This window comes from Dendrobates tinctorius, unplaced genomic scaffold (assembly GCF_039654945.1).
Source record: "Dendrobates tinctorius isolate UK_male_01 unplaced genomic scaffold, ASM3965494v1 ptg000155l, whole genome shotgun sequence".
In the NCBI taxonomy this organism is placed as follows: domain Eukaryota; kingdom Metazoa; phylum Chordata; class Amphibia; order Anura; family Dendrobatidae; genus Dendrobates; species Dendrobates tinctorius.
The window spans coordinates 21,730,601-21,750,183 of NW_027361822.1; the positions used below are offsets into that span (position 1 = coordinate 21,730,601).

Consider the following 19,583-nt stretch of genomic DNA (forward strand, 5'->3'; position numbering starts at 1 on the left):
ACCCCTCCCTTTATACCTTACAACTTGTGTTATTTCCCTGCAATATGTATGTAACTTGTGGTGCAATATATGCACCCCTGTACTTCTATGGAGTATTGACTACCTGCATGCTCTTTAACATTTTGTGTCTTCACCATTTTCCTGACACTTCACTTTTCTATTTTAAGATATTCAATAAAATGTATTCTCTATACACTGCTGGGGCAGCACATACCCAAATGGAGATCTTGGGAGATGAGATCTCCATCTGCGCAAGTGCAGCCCCGGCAGCCATATTCCCGGAGTCCACCTCATAGTTAACCATGGAAGTGTGGGGGCTCCGGGCTTTCACAAAATGTTGGCGAAGCCCCCGTACCACCGAGCTCCCGCAGCATGGCACATCCGAACACCCTTTCTCCCAGTCTGGGGTCCGCAGCATCGCCCCACTCCCGCCTCCGCTAGCAGCGACTCTGGGAACCTGCTTCACCGCAGCCACCACCCCTGGTAAGCAGTATGACGCATGGATTATAAGAAGCACCACCATGTTATTAAAAAAATATTTTTTTCCTATTTTTCTTCTCAAAAGTTGGGGTGTGTCTTATAATCCGGTGCGTCTTATAATCCACAAAATACGGTATACTTGTAAATGAGATCTCCTCTGAGGTGTCTTTTTCCTAAGCTAAAACAAGTCCAACTTTTTCAACCTCTCATCATGTGAGGCCTTCCATCCCTTGTAATAATCTAGTTGCCCACCTTTGAACTGACTCTAAGTTCTGAATGACTTTTTTAAATGTGGAGCGCAAAACTGGATCCCATATTTTAGATGTGGCCTCAAGAGCGATTTATAAAGGGGTAACAATACGTTGGGATTGCGGGAATTTCTCTCTCTTTTTAGACACCCTAAAATCTTGCTTGCTTTTGTGGCTGCTGCTTGACATTGAGTGCTGCTGCTCAGCTTACTTGTAACCAGAATACGCAAGTCCTTCTTCTGTAAGCTCAAGTATGGTCCCATTTAATGTATATGCAGCAATAGCATTGCTCCGTCCTGGGTTCATTACTTTACATTTATCTACAATAAACCTCATTTGCCAACTGTTTCCTATTCAGACATCTTATCCAGACCGTTTTGCAAAGTTGTAATGTCAAGGACAGATTTTAGTATCCTACATAGCTTGGTGTTGTCAGCAAAGACTGACACTTTACTCTCAATCCCATCCACAATGTCATAAATAAAGAGGTTAAAAAGAATCGGTCCTAGTACAGATCCCTGCGGTCCCCACTGCTGACTGTGTCCCATTTAGAGAACGTACCATTTATGATGACTCTTTGTTTCCTGTGATTTAGCCAACCTTACCCATCTGCATATAGTTTCCCCCAGTCCCTGTGTATGGAGCTTCAGTATAAGGCTGTTCATAGAATGGTAGGGTTGGAAGGGACCTCCTGGGTCATCTGGTCCGACCCCCTGCTCAAAGCAGGATTCACTAAATCATCCCAGTCAGATGTCTGTCCAGCCTCTGTTTGAATATTTCCATTGAAGGAGAACTCGCCACCTCTCGTGGCAGCCTGTTCTACCCTCACTGAATCCATGCTGGTAGTCAGTTATATTATTCTCTGCAATATATCTCTGCAGGACATCTATTATAATGCCCTCAAAAATTTTGCACACTACTGATTTCAGGCTTACTGCATGGTAGTGAACACCAAAACATTGGAGCAATCAACACGATAATACCGGTAATGCTGGATATTAAAGGAGTCTTTAATTCAATCATATAAATATTAAAATACAGACATATAATGCAGCATATACGAAACATAGAGATATTTGTTCATAGGCCGAGAATGCCAGGTAACAGAGAATCCTGCACAATGGGGTAGGTATACATGGGATAGGGAGTGAATTCGAATGAATTAAAAAGTAGGGGAATAGATCATGTTAAGATGGGGATCCGTGGTGGCGACAGTATCCGTATCCTCACGCAGAAGGAGTGTCGCTGGATTGTGACATTGGATACCATGGTTCCTGCAGAGCTCAATGAACAGCTTAGAACAACAATCACTTTTTATATGTTTTTAATTTTGTGTGTCTTTCTTTTATTTAAACAGTAATGAATTATCTTAGAGATTCTGCCATCATTCCCCGCTATGTGGACGCATATTTCATGTGGACTATCAATGAAACTCTCTGGACATCATCGTCATCTTAGTTCCTATCAATGATGTAATAATATCTGATAATCATGATGTGCTTTTGTACACCTTATTTATTAGTTTTCTGTGGTTAGGTTGCAATATTTTTTTAATGATGCATTCCTATGGGTGCGGAATCGCCACTATTCCGCAAAAAGAATGGGCATGCTGCAACATTAGCACAGCATGTGCAGAATGCCATGGGATTGCAAGGGATGCTTTTTCTTGTTTTTGCTGCAAAATCGCAAAAAACGCTACGTGTGCATACAGCCTGAAAATTACATTGAAATTTACCATATTATGGTCACTGCATCCCAAATGCTCCCTGACCTGTAGATTTATTTCACAGAACCAGATCCAGCAGATTACCTCCCCTGGTTGGTTCTTAAGCCCCCGTTACATACAGCGAGATCGCTAGCGAGAGCGCTGCTGAGTCACAAGTTTTGTGACGCAACAGCGATCTTGCTGTGTGTAACACCTATCAGCAATCGGCCCCCCCGCCGGGTATTGCTGATCGTGCAAGAATGTCCTGGGCCTTTTTTTGATAGTTGGTCTCCTGCTGGCCAGCACGCATCGCTGCGTGTGGCAGCGGGAGACCAACGATCACTGAGCTCTCAGCGCTGTAAGCAGAAGCTGGGAGCTGGTATCCAAGGTAAAGGTAACAAGAGCGCGTGTCGCTTAGTTACCCGCTGTGTTCCTTGGTTATCAGCTCCCAGCGCGAGCATGCTGGTTTCCAAGGTACACAGCGAGTAACTAAGCGACGCGCGCTCTTGTTACCCACATCGTCACTGGTCCTGATCGCTGGTGAGACCTGCCTGTTTGACAGCTCTCCAGCGATCATGTAGCGACACACCAGGTCATATCGTTGTCGGGATCGCTGGTGCGTCGCTATGTGTGACAGGGGCTTTAGAGTTGTGCCTATTTGCGCAACAGCACAAGGTGAGCAAATTTCCTTATTTGCTACCAGTAATGAAATAATCTTTTACTACACTTAAATATATCTCGGTTATCGAGGTTACACCCTGCAGCAATGATGCAGATTGCCAATTTTCTTGGCCGAAAGACCACTATCGAAAAGCTAGATGATGCTGTTTCTCTTTTCTTGGGAAATCTTCTTCATGGCTGCCCCTTGATTCGAACCAGTGACCTTTCTCTTGTGAATCAACCTGATAGCACATTCAGCAATTAAGAAATGTGAGAACAGATTGTACTTTGTGCTATACAGGAAGAAAAATTACAGTGACAAGACAATAATCTGCATAACTAATTATATGCAAAAGAGTTGTAGGTCCAATTTATGTATGAGATGGCCAAGATGATTGTCTATATAAAATGATGGTAGTCACATGTTGTAAGCAGTAGTGGAGGGTGAAATATGGAGCCTGAAAGTCAAAAGGTCACAACTTTACGCTTTTGCTCATCAGTATATATTAACTTCATTTTCTCCAGTAATTGTATTATTCCATAGGATCCTTTATGATGTTACATTGGCTCATCTTCTTCCCATTCAGGTCCCTACAATATTGGATCCTTTCAGTGGAGATCTTCATAAGAGAATTTTCTTGATTGACCCATTAAGGATGGATAGGGAGAGGGACAAGATGGCGGAGAGGATATTACACCTCACCCTAGAGATTCTTTTCTGGCTTACTGGAGAGGTGAGAGATTCTGATGACGTCACATTACATCACTCATATCTATGGGAATAACAGATGGACAGAACTGGAGAGGTGAGGACTCTGGAAATGTCTGTAGAGAGATTTATTAATGTGTCTCTCCATAACCAGGATTACACAGTAGTGAAGAAGACCTCTAGTGAGCGCTGTCAGGCCCCTGTGCTTGAGGGATGGGGAAGACCCCTGAGCCCAAACTTGGGGACTCCACCTCACACCTTGATAAATGAAGACATCAATGACCAGAAGGTCCTAGAACTCACCTACAAGATGACTGAGCTGCTCACTGGAGAGGTGACACTGCTGGGAATGCTGGGACATAATACAGTAACATTATGAAGGGATCGGGGGGATGACGGTATCACTGTATGTGTCAGGTTCCTATGAGGTGTGAGGATGTCGCCGTCTATTTCTCCATGGAGGAATGGGAGTATTTAAAAGGACAAGAAGATCAGGGCAAGGACGTCATGATGGAGGTTCCCCAGCCCCTCACATCAGCAGGTAATAGACAGGACGAAATACATATGGCCTATAATTATCTGTATGTAAAGAATTCAGTCCCTGTATGTGTTTCCTCCAGTTCTATCCAGTGAGAGGACAACACCAGAGAGATGTCCCTGTCCTCTTTTTCTACAGGACTGTAAACCAGAAAATCCCAATGTTCCTCAGGATCATCAGGTAGATGGAGAGAAGGTGTCATGAGATCTCCCCTATGATGTGTAGACGGCTGTGAAGGTCTTGTGCTTAGTCTTGTTTTATCCACCAGTATTATATGTTTTATACTTGTGTAATGAGAACGGTGGAGATGGCAGGATTAGAGCTGATCACAGATGTGACTTCTCCATCTGTCTGTAACTTGTACAATATTTATTTCAGGGTGTAGATCTGACCGATATTACAGAGATATACGTGACGGGTGATGAGCAGTATAAAGAGGAGATTCCTACATGTGACTACCCAGGTGAGTAGTAATCACTAAATGCAGAGAAGTCACAGATTCTTCTCAGTCACTGGTTGTGGCTGCTTTGTTGGCGGTGATGTCCCACCATATCGCAATGAAGTGCCATACTGCCACTAGACCACTGCATACTCCTCTATCCAAAACTGTCATTATTACTTTGGGCACTGCTCATGTGTCCCTACTTCTTGGTAGGGACATAAAATGGCATTTGTTTTTTTACTACATCTTTTTTTCTAGAGGTTTGCTGTGTAGGATATGTTTGTGGTGTGATTGGCCTGCCTTTCCTTTGTGAATCTGCAATTCCAAGTAGACTTTTAAAAATTGTTTCCCTTGTCTCTGCCTAATGTCTGAGACCTAAATTCAACATACGGTATATTAGCTTTTGACTATGTCATGGAGTTTTCTGTAAATGTCTAATATGTTTTCAAGAAGCTTTACTGACAGAAAGATTTGGCCTTTAAGATAGTTTAGATGTCCAAGGGCCACCAAGCCACATACTCCAGGGATGTTTCACCACTAGTTACTAAATCACTCATGATGAAAGCTGTCGGGGATGAATGTGATCAGTGTATTATTGTTGTCTACAGTACTTAATGCCCAATATTCTGATTTAACCCCTTCCCTTGGCATCCAGTTTTGGTGGTCCTAACTAGACCCTATTTCTCAAATCTGCCATATGAGATTGCTTGGGTTTTTTTGTGACACGTTATATTTTTGGTTGATTTATGAAAATGATGTGTTTATTTATGAAAATATCTGAAATTTGCTACAGATTTAGAAGAATTGGAAATGATCAAAGTTCAAATTGTTATGCCCTTAAAACAGTTAGTTGTGCCACACAACATAGCCTTGTGGTCCTAAGAAGGCCATATTTCTCATGTCTGCTATACAAGATTGGTTTGTTTTTACTGTGACGCACTGTTCTTTTTGTTTAGAATAATTGGAAATTACTAACCTTTGATTTCTTAGTTAGTTAATAAATAACTTTCACCATATTTTTACTTTAGCCAATTTTTTTATATGATGTTAGAAGACTTAAAAGTTTAGCAGCAAGTTTTCATATGAATAGTCTTCATTATAGGAAATTTAAACAGCATTTTTCTTGAGACTAGATAATTTTTAAAGTGACCGAGAGGCCTACAGTACCAGTCAAAGTTTGGGCACCTGTTCATGCAATGCTTTTCCTTAATTTTAATGGAAACCACAAAGGAAAACAAATGGAAACAAGGTGTAAAGAAAAACATGTGAAACAAATCAGAATGTGTATTAAACATTAAATTTCTCAAAGTACCACCCCCCTTTTTTCCTTTGATGCCAATTTTATATCCCCTTGTCATTCTTACAAGCAGCTTCATCAGTCATCACCTGAAATGGTTTTACAACAGTATTGAAGGAGTTCCTGGAGATTCAGAGAACTTGTTGGATGCTTTGCCCTTCACTCTATGTCGCTGTGTCTAATTCATCTCAAACCAACTGAGTTGTGTTGAGTATTGGTGATTGTGGTGGTTCTGTCATCTGATGTTGTCTCTATACCTCCTGTTCTTGGTCACATAGCTTTTACAACGCCTGGAAAGTTTTGGGTCATAGTCCTGTTGCAACACAAATTATGGTATCACTAAGTGCAAACCTGTTTGTATGGCGGTCTCAGTAGAACACTACGGCAGTCATGCTTGGTAAGTGTGCCTTAAATTTTTAATAAGTTACCTACAATGTCACCAGCAAAGCATGCCCATACGACTTTATCTCACCCTCCATGCTTCACGGTGGGCAACACACATTTAAAAATGTTCTACTCAACATGAATGCTGGCACCAAAAACTCACATTTTGACTCCAAAAATCACAGTGCAGATTTCTTCTGATACAATGTCCAGTCATTGTGTTGCTTGGCCCAAACAAGTCTTCTTCTTGTTTGTGGTGCTTAGTAGTGGCCTATTTTTATCAATTTGTAAATACAGTGAAAGAAATAATTATTTGATCCCTTGCTGATTTTGTAAGTTTGCCCACTGACAAAGACATGAACAGCCTATAATTTTAAGGGTAGGTTAATTTTAACATTGAGAGTTAGAATATCAAAAATAAAATTCAGAAAATCACATTGTATAAATTATTTAAATTTATTCACATTTTGCAGTGACAAATAAGTATTTGATCCCCTACCAACCATTAAAAGTTCTGGCTCCTACAGACCAGTTAGAAGCTCTTAATCAACTCGTTACCTGCATTAAAGACCGCTGTCTTACATAGTCACACTTATAAAAGGCTCCTGTTCACAGACTCAATTAATCCATCAGACTCTAACCTCTACAACTTGGGCAAGACCAAAGCGCTTTCTGTGGATGTCAGGGACAAGATCATAGACCTGCACAAAGCTGGAATGGGCTACAAAACCATACGTAAGGCACTGGGTGAGAAGGAGACAACTCTTAGTGCAATAGTAAGAAAATGGAAGAAATACAAAATGACAGTCGATATCGATCTGGGGCACCATGCAAAATCTCACCTCGTGAGCTATCCTTGATCATGAGGAAGGTGAGAGATCAACCAAAAACTACACAGGGGAACTTGTTAATGATCTTAAGGCAGCTGGGACCACAGTCACCAAGAAAACCATTGGTAACACATTACACTGTAAAAGTTTAAAATCCTGCAGTGCCCACAAGGTCCCCTGCTCAAGAAAGCACATGTGCAGGCCTATCTGAAGTGTGCCAATGAACATCTGAATGATTCTGTGAGTGTTTGGGAGAAGGTGCTGTGGTCAGATGAGAAAAAAAAATTGAGCTCTTTGGCATTAACTCAACTCGCTGTTTTTGGAGGAAGAGAAATGCTTCCTATGACCCAAAGAACACCGTCCCCACTGTCAAGCATGGAGGTGGAAACATTATGTTTTGGGGTGTTTCTCTGCTAAGGGCACAGGACTACTTCATCGCATCAATGAGAGAATGGATGGAGCCATTTACCTTAAAATCCTGAGTGACAACCTCCTTCTCTCTACCCGTTCATTAAAAATGGGTCATGGATGGGTGTTATGAATGAGTCACCGTAGGAGGCAAAAGCAGAAATACAAGCTAAGTCCAGAAAACCAGAGAAGTTGGCAACTATCAGATTGCAGACCCCTGAACCTATCAACACAACTAGCAGTAGCCGTGGGGGGTTCCTACGATGCCCTAGACCCCTCGATCACATCCGGAGAATTACATAGGCCTAAAGAAAGAAAGGGGAAATCTAAACTGCCCCAGAGCAGACCCCAAAGCAATAGGCAGCCCCCAACATATAATGACGGTGAAGCAAGATGAAAATACTAACACAGACAGAAAGATAGATTGAGCAAAGACGGGGCCCAAAACTACCTAGATAGGAAAGGACAGGAAGGCTGCTGTCTGCAATCTGCCAAAACCCTATCAAAGACATAAGCCAACAAGCTGATATGAAAAAGGCCCTGAAGCAGCTAGGCTTCAAAAACTAAATCAGCACTCAGGTATTTTCAGAAGACAGAGCTAAATGAATTCAGCACACCCCAGCAGGGAATGGCAGAAATCCAGAAAAACAAAGCAAAACAAAGACAAAGCACCAAAGCAAAAGGCCGAGCAGCAAACTTAGCTTTAGAGGAGCAGGAATTCAGACGGGTCTCCAAGGATCCCACAGAGAAATCACCCGCAGGGCAGAAGGGCGTCGGCAGCCTTATATCCAGTCAGTAACTCCACTCAGCCAGTCATCATCATCAGCCTCAGGTGTTTGATAATCAGGCTCACTACCTTTCTTTACCAGAAGAGGGAGTTCCTCGGGCCTCAGTAATGAAGGGGAAAATGAACTCACAACAGATGGGTCTTCTAGCAAGACAATGACCCAAAACATACAGCTAAGGCAACAAAGTAGTGGCTCAAAAAGAAGCACATTAAGGTGATGGAGTGGCCTAGCTAGTCTCCAGACCTTAATCCCATAGAAAACTTATGGAGGGAGTTGAAGCTCAGAGATGCCAGGTAACAGCCTCAAAATCTCAATGATTTAGAGATGATCTGCAAAGAGGAGTGGACCACAATTCCTCCTGACATGTGCACAAACCTCATCATCAACTAGAAAAAATGTCTAACTGCAGTGCTTGCCAACAAGGGTTTTGCCACCATGTATTAAGTCTTGTTTACCAGAGGGATCAAATACTTATTTCTCACTGCAAAATGCAAATACATTTATATAATTTCAATACAGTATGATTTTCTGGATTTTATTTTTAATATATTATCAATGTTAAAATTAACCTACCCTTAAAATTATAGACTGTTCATGTCTTTGACAGTGGGCAAACTTACAAAATCAGCAAGGGATCAAATAATTATTTCCTTCACTGTACCAACCAGCCAGAATTAAGAAGCCGTCCTACTCTGCACTCAATACCTGTATTAATTACACCTGTTTTGACTCGTTACCTATATAAAAGACACCTGTCCACACACTCGATCATACTTCAACCTCTCCACCAGGGCAAAGACCAAATAGCTGTGTAAGTGCACCAGGACAATAGGCAAGCAGCTTGGTGAGGAGGCAACAACTGTTGGCAGAATTATTAGATAATGAAGGAAACACTAGATGACTCTCAGTCAGGGGTTCCTTGCAAGATTTTGCCTCGTGGGGTAAGAATGATTCTGAGAAAGGTCAGGAATCCGCCCAGAACAACATGGTAGCACCTGGTCAATGATGTGAAGAGATCTGGGACCACTGTCTCAAACATTAGCAATAGTTACACACTGCGCCGTCATGGATTAAAATCCTGCAGAGCACTCATGGTCCCCCTGCTCATACCTTAAAATCCTCCAGAGCACTCGTGGTCCCCCTGCTCACACCAGAACATGTCCAGGCCCATTTGAAGTTCACCATTGACCATCTTGATGATCCAGAGAAGGCATGGTCATGTGGTCAATCGAGACCAAAATAGAACTTTTTTTGTATCAACTCCACTCATTGTGTTTGGAGAAACAAGAAGGATGAGTACAACCCCAAGAACACGTCCCAACCATGAAGCAAGGTGGGGGAAACATCATACTCTGGGGTTGCTTTTCTGCAAACGGACAGAACAACAGTATCATATTGAAGGGAGGATGTATTGGGTCATGTATCACGATATTTTGTTCAACAACCTCCTTCCCTCAGTAAGAGCATTGAAGATGAGTCTTGGATGGGTCTTTCAGCATTGCAGTGACCCAAAACACACAATCAGGGCATCGAAGGAGTGGCTCCGCAAGAAGCATTTCAAAGTCCTGGAATGGCCTAGCCAGCTTCCAGACCTAAACCCAACAGAAAATCTTTGGAGGGAGCTGAAAGGCAATGTTACTTAGCGACAACCCCGAAACCTGAAAGTTCTTGAGAAGATCTGTATGGAGGAGTGGGACAAAATCCCTGGTGCAGCGTGTGCAAAATTGGTCAAGAACTACAGGAAACGTCTGACTTTTGTAAATGCAAACAAAGGTTTCTGCACCAAATATTAAGTTCTGTTTTTCTATTGTATCAAATACTTATTTCATGCAATAAAATGCAAATTAATTATGTAAAAATCATACAATTTGATTTTCTGGATATTTTTAAGATTCTGTCTCTCACAGTTTAAGTTTACCTACGATAAAATTACAGACCTCGCCATTATTTGTAGTTGGGAAAACTTTCAAAATCGGCAGTGTATCAAATACTCAGTTTCTCCTGTGTGTTGTAAATACACCAGTCCCAGTGTATCCTTTGTGATGTATATGCACAAGTCTCAGTGTCTGCTGTGTAATGTATTGTGGTGTTAGGGCACACAAAATGCGTGTGTTCTTGCCTTAGTTGTCTGCCGACAAATTATATAGGAGGTTTACGGCCGGAGAAATCACAGGACGTGGACAATAAGTTGTGTCTCAAATGAATTCTGGTTTATTGGTTGAAATGTACAATAATTTATAGGAAAAATAAGAGGCTTTACCATGTTACCTCATTGTCTTATCTCACCCTTACTGCTAGTCATTGCTGATTTCTGTCGCCCACATGTCATTATCCATATTACACTAATGGTTAATGGATTAGGTCAAGCTAACATCTAGTCTGGCACGTAGCATGTCGATCTTTGATCGAGATGAGAGGAGTGGGGACTGGTACACCTTGGTACAGGCTTATTCAGTATTATTCATTCTTGATTAGCTCCGTGGATCACACCATTATATAAGAGTCCACTTGAGTGTTGTATAACCTGTTGACAGGAATGACTTAGAGCATGTACACATTTTAAGTAATATCTGTGATTCTTATACATATTCAGTAAAGCGTACATTTTGAATATCTTCATAATTAAATAATATCCTTAACAGTGGTAGATCGACTTATTTAACTTTTTAAAGAAGTAGACACAGTATTCACGTATGTAAATTGTAGTAAGCGATTGATAATACCTACGATGAATGTTAATATGAACCATTTTTTATTTGGTTTGCAGTAACTTATTTTCTTTGTTTTTTATTTAGTTTTGATTGTTTCTAAAAACAAAATTAAAATGTGAATTTATTTTGATATCTTTTACAATAAAAATGATCTGATTGAAAAAAAAAAAGAGGTAGACACTGGAATGCTTTGTTTAAGTTTTCAACTGGTTTAATAAAATTGTATTGCATAAACCAATCCATAATTAGTAAAACAAACACGGCCCTTCTGGTATAACGGGAATGCAAAAAATGGCAGACAGTACGCTCTGTGTGGCTGTGGGGATCCACCCGCTCAGAGGAACAAAGCAAGGTTCTGTTCTCTTTAACACGAGGACAGCTCTGGAGTTCTCCTCTCCAGACACACTGAATGTGTCCAGAGGATCTGTATTTACTTTCTGGACCAGACCCTTGGGGTGGAGATATGGGGAAGAGCCTCCCACCCACTCTTTACTGTTCACAAAAACCCAGTGCTTAATATGGCCGATTAACCCCCTCAGCATTTAGTAAGCCGGAGCTTTTTTCCAGGTTCATCACTGAGGCTAACATTCTGAGTGGCACATATCTCCCCTCCAGTATTTTACCAGTGACCGTCTTACAGTATATACAGCATTCTCTGTGTCTCCTATGTGTAGCACAGTATATACACCAGTCTTGGTGGCTCCTATGTGGTGTATATAAATCAGTCTCGGTGTCTAAGGTTGAAACATTACATGGGCATTAATGAATTTCCCAGTTTGAAGAGACATGTGGTTTGTATACATCCATGTTCGTAAGAATGTACTGCTATGATCAGTTCTGTTTAAAACTTATCATTGCTAAGAGTCAACCGACGCAGATGCGGAAAAGCAGTTGCAAGTAGCAACATCATTCAAGGGAACCTGTCACCCCCCCCAGGGCATTTTTCAGTTAAAGAGCCACCTTCAGCAACACTAAGGCTGCAGTCTGTGAAGGTGGCTCTTCTTTTTCTGACCCCTAGTAACGCTGAAATAGCGACTTTTATAAATAGCTCCTCATACCTGTAATGTGTCCCATAGGTAATAATCTTTATTTACATAGCGCCAACATATTCCGCAGCCCTTTACAGTTGTACAGTTTCAAACACAACAGTCATAAGTAATAACGTTAACAATACAATAATTAAAGCGTATAATGTGTCCCCCTGTATCAGCCGCCTACCATCCGTCTATCATGCCTGTCCGGTGTCTCGGCGCCGCCCACCATCTGTCCATCATGATGCCCCTGTGCATCACTGCCGCCTCCTGTTTTGAATGCAGGCGCCTGCGCTGTGACAAGAGTTCTCGGCCATGCGCAGTGCGCGCTGCCCAAGAACCGACATGAGGCTATTGCACTTGCATGTTGCGGAGGCCCCAGCCCCGCAGTGTGAATACATCATAACACACTGCGGGGCGGGATCTGGGGCCTCCACAACACGCAGGCGCAATAGCCTGATGTCGGTTCTCGGGCAGCGTGCGCTGCGCATGCCCGAGAACTTTTGTCACAGCGCAGGCGCCTGCATTCAAAACAGGAGGCGGCAGCAACGTATAGGGGCATCATGATGGACAGATGGTGGGCGGTGCCGAGACACTGGACAGGCATGATGGACGGATGGTAGGCGGCTGATACAGGGGGACACATCATACCTATGGGACACATTACAGGTATGAGGAGCTATATTTAAAAGTCGGTATTTCAGCATTACTAGTGGTCAGAAAAAGAAGAGCCACCTTCACAAAATGCAGCCTTAGTGTTGCTGAAGGTGGCTCTTTACCTAAAAAACGCCCTGGGGGGTGACAGGTTCCCTTTAATACCACCTAACATAGCACATCTCATCAATCTGCTACAGCCATCACATTTGGGAGAGTTAAGTAAATGTTTGACCAAATATAGTAGGATCATTTTCAAGCCTATAATTTTGAACAGTCCATGAATTATGGAATAAATATCTAAATGGGCCCTTGGCAGAAAAGAGTTCCCCTCCCCTGTTTTTACAGTAATGATGGACTGTCATTTCTCTTTACCTATTTGAGTGGTTCTTACCATACTCTGGCTTTAAACTGTTGTGAAACAAGATTCAACACTACATGGTACTGTGTACTAACACTGCCTCTGCAAAACACATTGAGTGGTCATAAACACTTTCTGAAGGCCAGTAATTTGATAAATGAGCTCTTGACAAGGCAGCTTGTTCAATGGCGGTCATTCCAGGTGACTTCCTGATTAAATCTGCTTCAGAGAAAGCCAAGGGTGTATAGTTGTCATCAGAGTAAAGGTGGATGGTTTGAGAAATCTAAGGATGAACACATACTTGTTTCATAGATGCTTCCTTAATCATTGTTTCTAAATGTGTTTTATTCATAGTTTTTCTTCCTTCAGTCTTATTCTACAATATGCACATTCCAATAAGAACAAGTAACTATTGCATGAACAGGTGTGTTAATTTTTTTGACTGGTACAGGAAGTTTATTAACCTTTTAGGTACTTCACAGGAATTAACACATTGGAACACAATAATTTTTTTTTTTTTTTGTTTGCTAAAATGTTTATGTAGCCCCAATATTTCTCATTTTCACAATGGGAAAGTCTATTGTAGGATTGGGGACTGTTTTTTCCTTAGGTAATAATTGAAACGTGCTACATAACTTGCAGTTTCTATAGACATTTATATAGAAATGTTGTAAGAATATACATTTTAAGCATGTTTTATCCAAAATAATTAGTTTTATTTTTGGCAGATGACTCTACCAATGGATCAGAAGGACAGCTGACATCTTCTGTTTTTAAATCAAATCACCTTTTTCTCACACAAGATGAAACTGAAGTGAATGGCATTATTCCAGATATACCATCATCCCTTGACAGCAAAGATTTATCATCTGATTCTTTTAAGCAGATCCTGTCTCCTGATTCATCACAGACTATTGAGAATAATAAAAGTCACAAAAGGGTAGTTAAAAATCAAAGCAATTTTACAAGAAAAAAAACATTTTCATGTTCGGAATGTGGAAAATGTTTTTCCCTGAAAACGAACTTTGTTACACATCAAAAAATACACAGACAGGAGAAAAGATTTTCTTGTTTAGAGTGTGGGAAATATTTTAGCCAGAAAGTACATCTTGCTACACATCAGAGAAGTCACACAGGGGAGAAGCCATTTTCATGTTCAGAGTGTAGGAAATGTTTTACACAGAAATCAAATCTTGTTAGACACCAGAAAGTTCACACAGGAGAGAAACCATATTCATGTTCAGAATGTGGGAAATGTTTTGCAGATAAATTACAACTTACTACACATCGGAGAACTCACACAGGCGAGAAGCCATTTTCATGTTCAGAATGTGGAAAATGTTTTGCAAAGAAGTCAAATCTTGTTAATCACCAGAGACTTCACACAGGGGATAAGCCATATTCATGTTCAGAATGTGGGAAATGTTTTCCAACTCTATTACAACTTGTTACACATAAGAGGAGTCACACAGGGGAGAAGCCATATTCATGTTCTGAATGTGGGAAGTGTTTTGCAAATAGATCACATCTTGCTACACATCAGAGAACTCACACAGGGGAGAGGCCATTTTCATGTTTAGTATGTGGGAAATATTTTAACCAAGCATCACATCTCTCTACACATCAGAGAAGTCACATAGAGGAGAAACCATTTTCATGTTCAGAATGTGGGAAATGTTTTGCACAGAAGGTAGGTCTTGCTACACATCAGAGAATTCACACAGGGGAGAGGCCATTTTCATGTGTAGAATGTGGGAAATGTTTTTCAAAGAAGTCAAATCTTGTTAATCACCAGAGAATTCACACAGGGGAGAAGCCATATTCATGTTCAGAATGTGGGAAATGTTTTACAGAGAAATCACATCTTGTTGCACATCAGAAAGTTCACACAGGGGAGAAGCCGTTTTCATGTTCAGAATGTGGCAAATATTTTACTCAGAAGTGTAGTCTGCTTAAACATCAAAAATATCACATGGGATAAGCCATTATCAAACCATGAAAGTGCGTGTTTTTTTTACTTTCAGATCATATTTTGTTGGCCATCAAAAAAACTCATATATGGGTAGAAGCAATATATTTAAATTACAGATTATACAAAAATCATGTAAAAGAAAGTCCTAGTGTAGACAAGTAAATGATAGAGCAAAATCAATTTAGAACCTATGAAAGTGAAAAAATTTAGTTATTAACAGACATCTTTATCTAAAAAGCAATACTCCATGTGCACTGAATATTTCACTTAAACATTTATATATAGAATATATAGAGAGAAGTATTGCAACCCCTCGCTACAAAAAAACAACATATCCTCCTGTCTCTTCTATCTAACTTCCAATCTCAGCCATTTGCCATTCATTACTTTTTCGTTTGGTCTACAATCTCCATATCTGTACAAATTTCTTTCACTTATCTGACAATAATAAAGTTCATATTGCAAATTGCTATTTATATGCAGTATATATGATCTTGTCCTTCTTTGTAGGAACAATTGGTGGGACCATTTTTTTTTTAACCACCTTCAGTGCTAAGTATAGTTGTTTTTTCCCCACCATTGGGAAAGAAGTTCCTTCTCTGTACAACAATACACATATTATTTGTATATGTATATATTGTATATTATTTGGTACTCAAGAACATGCGCACGCATGCGTTCGATACGCAAGCATTCTTCAGAATGAGCAGGTCCACGAAGTGTTAAACATTGTATTTATTTTTGTTAAAACAAACCCCAAACTATTCTTTAATTATATAAACAGTAAAAAGATTAAAATTGATGGTGTCGGCCCTTTAAAGAACAATGAGGGTGAAATCATAGAGAGCGATGTGGGAAAAGCAAATGTTTTAAATACTTTTTTCTCAACAGTGTTCACACAGGAAAAGGATTTGCCAGGGGAAATGCAGAGTGATAATGTAAACTCCCCATTAAGTATTACCTGCCTAACCCAGGAAGAAGTGCAGAACCGCCTTAGTAAGATTAAAATTGACAAATCACCAGGCCCTGATGGCATTCATCCTCGGGTATTAAGGGAGTTAAGTAATGTGATAGACAGGCCTCTATTCCTTATATTTAAAGACTCTATAGAAACAGGGTCTGTTCCTTTTGATTGGCGGCAAGCAAATGTGGTACCAATATTCAAAAAGGGGTGTAAAAGGGAACCTGGAAACTATAGGCCGGTAAGCTTAACATCTGTTGTGGGTAAAATTTTTGAAGGGTTTCTAAGAGATACCATTATGGAATATCTCAATGTTAATAAATGTTTAACTCTATATCAACATGGATTTATGAAGGATCGCTCCTGTCAAACTAACCTGATCAGCTTCTATGAGGATGTAAGCTCTCAAATGGACCAAGGAGAATCATTGGATGTCATTTATCTCGACTTCTCTAAAGCATTTGACACTGTCCCACATAAAAGATTGGTAAGTAAGATGAGAAAGCTTGGGCTAGGGGAAAATGTGTGTAGATGGGTAGGTAGCTGGCTTAGGCTACTTTCACACTTGCGTTTTTTTGCTGCGCGCTTTTTGCGCACACAAACGCATGAAAAAAGCATCATGCATTTGTGTGCGTTATTTTTAAAAAACGCGTGCGTTTTTTTGCGCTTACGTGCGCATTGTAATGCGCACGTATGCTCACCCATAGACTATAATGGGTGTTTTGCTGTTAAAAAAAAAACGCATTGTGTGCGCATGCGTTTTTTGGGGGCAAGTCGGACGGACAAAAAATGCAACAGGATGCATTTTGTGTGCCCGAGCGCACACTACAAAAAAACGCATGCGCATACAAACGCATGTGTATGCGCACCTATGTGCACCCATGTAAAAGGGGAAACCGGCCTTAGTGATAGAAAACAAAGAGTGGTTATTAATGGTGCATACTCAGATTGGGCCAGGGTTACTAGTGGGGTACCACAGGGTTCTGTATTGGGCCCCCTACTATTTAATATATTTATTAATGATCTAGTAGATGGCTTACACAGTAAAATATCAGTATTTGCAGATGATACAAAACTATGTAAGGTAGTTAACACAAAGGAGGACAGTTTGCAACTACAGACAGATTTGAGTAAATTGGAGAATTGGGCTGAAAAATGGCAAATGAGGTTTAACACAGATAAGTGTAAGGTTATGCACATGGGAAGGAGAAACAGGTGCTATAATTACTTACTAAATGGGAAACTGCTGGGGAAATCAGACATGGAAAAAGACTTGGGCATCTTAGTCAATAAGAAGCTAAATTGGAGTGCACAGTGTCAGGCAGCTGCCACCAAAGCAAATAGGGTCATGGGATGCATTAGAAGAGGTCTGGGGACATGAGATAAAAGCATAATTCTCCCTCTGTACAAATCACTCGTCAGACCACACTTGGAGTATTGTGTGCAATTTTGGACGCCGGTGCTCAAGAAAGACATTAGTGAACTTGAAAGGGTTCAAAGGCGAGCTACTAAAATGATAAATGGAGTTGGTTCACTACAATACCCAGAAAGGTTATCAAAATTAGGTCTATTTACTCTACAAAAGAGAAGACTTAGGGGAGACTTAATATATATCTACAAGTATGTCAGAGGGCAATACAGAGATCTCTCCAATGAACTGTTTGTACCAAGGACTGTGACCAGAACAAGGGGGCATTCTCTTCGTTTGGAGGAAAGACAATTTCTGCACCAGCATAGAAGAGGGTTCTTCACGGTAAGAGCAGTGAGGCTCTGGAATTCTCTTCTTGAGGAAGTGGTGATGGCCAACTCACTGAATGAATTTAAGAAAGGTATGGATGCTTTTCTTGTGAGTAACAGTATAGAAGTTTACGAATAACAGAATATTATAGGTAGATAGTTGACCCAGCTTAGGGGGAAGCAATTTTTTTCCCTATGGAGAAAATTGGCTTTTTTCAGTACAGTACTATTAATAGTGGGCACTACAACAAATGGTTGAATAACATTCCTAACAATCAATTTCACCGGATTAGAAAAAACTGCTCATTGGATACTGACTTTAAAGATCAGTCCAATATTTTAAAGAAAAGATTTTTTGCCCAAAAATACCCTTCACACTTAATTAAGAATGCCTTTAAAAACTCAAAGTAAATCAGAGAGCATTGCTGGAGCCTAAAGAGCAAGTAATTACTGATAAGAACTTTTCAATGAATTTTATAACGCAATTCACCATTGAACATAATGAAATCCGTGGAATTTTTCATAAGAATTGGCATATATTACTGAACGATCCCATTCTGAACAATATCCTTCCTAGGAATCCCGGGGTTACATTCCGTAGAGCCCCCACAATCAAGGATCTAATAGCCCCCAGCCGCCTGAGAGCTCATGCTAGCCCCATTAACGGTTACACCCTGAATTCAACTAAAGGAATCTTTAAATGTGGCACGAGGAACTGCTTATGCTGTTCTAATATAAATCATAAAGCTAATTATATAATTTCATTTTCTACTAAAGAGAAATTTATGATCCCTTTTGTTCTAAATTGTAACTCTGACTTTGTCATTTATGTCATTGAATGTCCCTGTGGTAAGCAATATGTAGGGAGGACCACACAACCCCTACACCTCAGACTGAACTCCCATCGGCATAATATTAAAAAAGGCCTGCTTACTCATGGGCTGTCCAGACATTACGCTTTGGTACATGATAAGAATTTGAAATTATTAAAAATTAGCCCTATCGATCATATACCTAAATGTGCACCGAACAGATCTACGAAATTAAATAGAAAGGAAGCCTATTGGATCTACAAATTAGGGAGTCTGAAACCACAGGGTTTAAATGAAATAACTGAGGTTTTTACCTAGACAGTGGAATTTTTGTTCACACCCATATTCACATGCTCTGTAACCTAAAAAAAAAAAAAAAAACCCTCATGTGTATAGATGGCTTCTGAGTTCTTTGCGATAATTTCTCTTTGTTCTATTTAAATTTAAAATTTTATATGCACTATTTGTGTCAGTTTCCCTTGTTGATAATGTTAACCTAGTTATGCAGTCCCCGCCTTGTGGTTTTTATATATTTTTTTATAGATTTGTTTGCACTTAATGCAATACCTAATTGCAATTTTATATTTATATTTATAATTAATTTTACAATACTGTGCCTCCTTGGTCTAATGAAAAAAACTATTTATGTATTTACTTAAATATTGCTTGTGCGTTAGCTCTAAAAGAGTGTTATATATATGAAGATCCTGTATAGCCTGCTATCAGGTTCAGCTCCTTTTGCCCTTGGGAGCAATCACTTTCATACCTCTGTCTTAAACATTATCTCTGTTAGTTGCATTTTTTGAAGAATTTTTTGAAGTGTTTTTTTTTTCTTCTTTAATTAAGCCCGGGTAA

The 19,583-nt window shown here is 40.2% G+C and overlaps 1 protein-coding gene across 1 annotated transcript in view; it reads left to right on the plus strand.

Annotated features, from left to right (window-relative positions):
* LOC141051015 (uncharacterized) overlaps nucleotides 1–19,583 on the plus strand; it is a 149,202-nt gene that overhangs the window by 3,979 nt on the left and 125,640 nt on the right. The window contains exons 2-3 of the mRNA XM_073547802.1: nucleotides 3,681–3,827; nucleotides 3,957–4,136. Of these exons, the coding sequence (XP_073403903.1) occupies nucleotides 3,681–3,827; nucleotides 3,957–4,136 (327 nt within the window). The remainder of the gene's footprint in view (nucleotides 1–3,680; nucleotides 3,828–3,956; nucleotides 4,137–19,583) is intronic.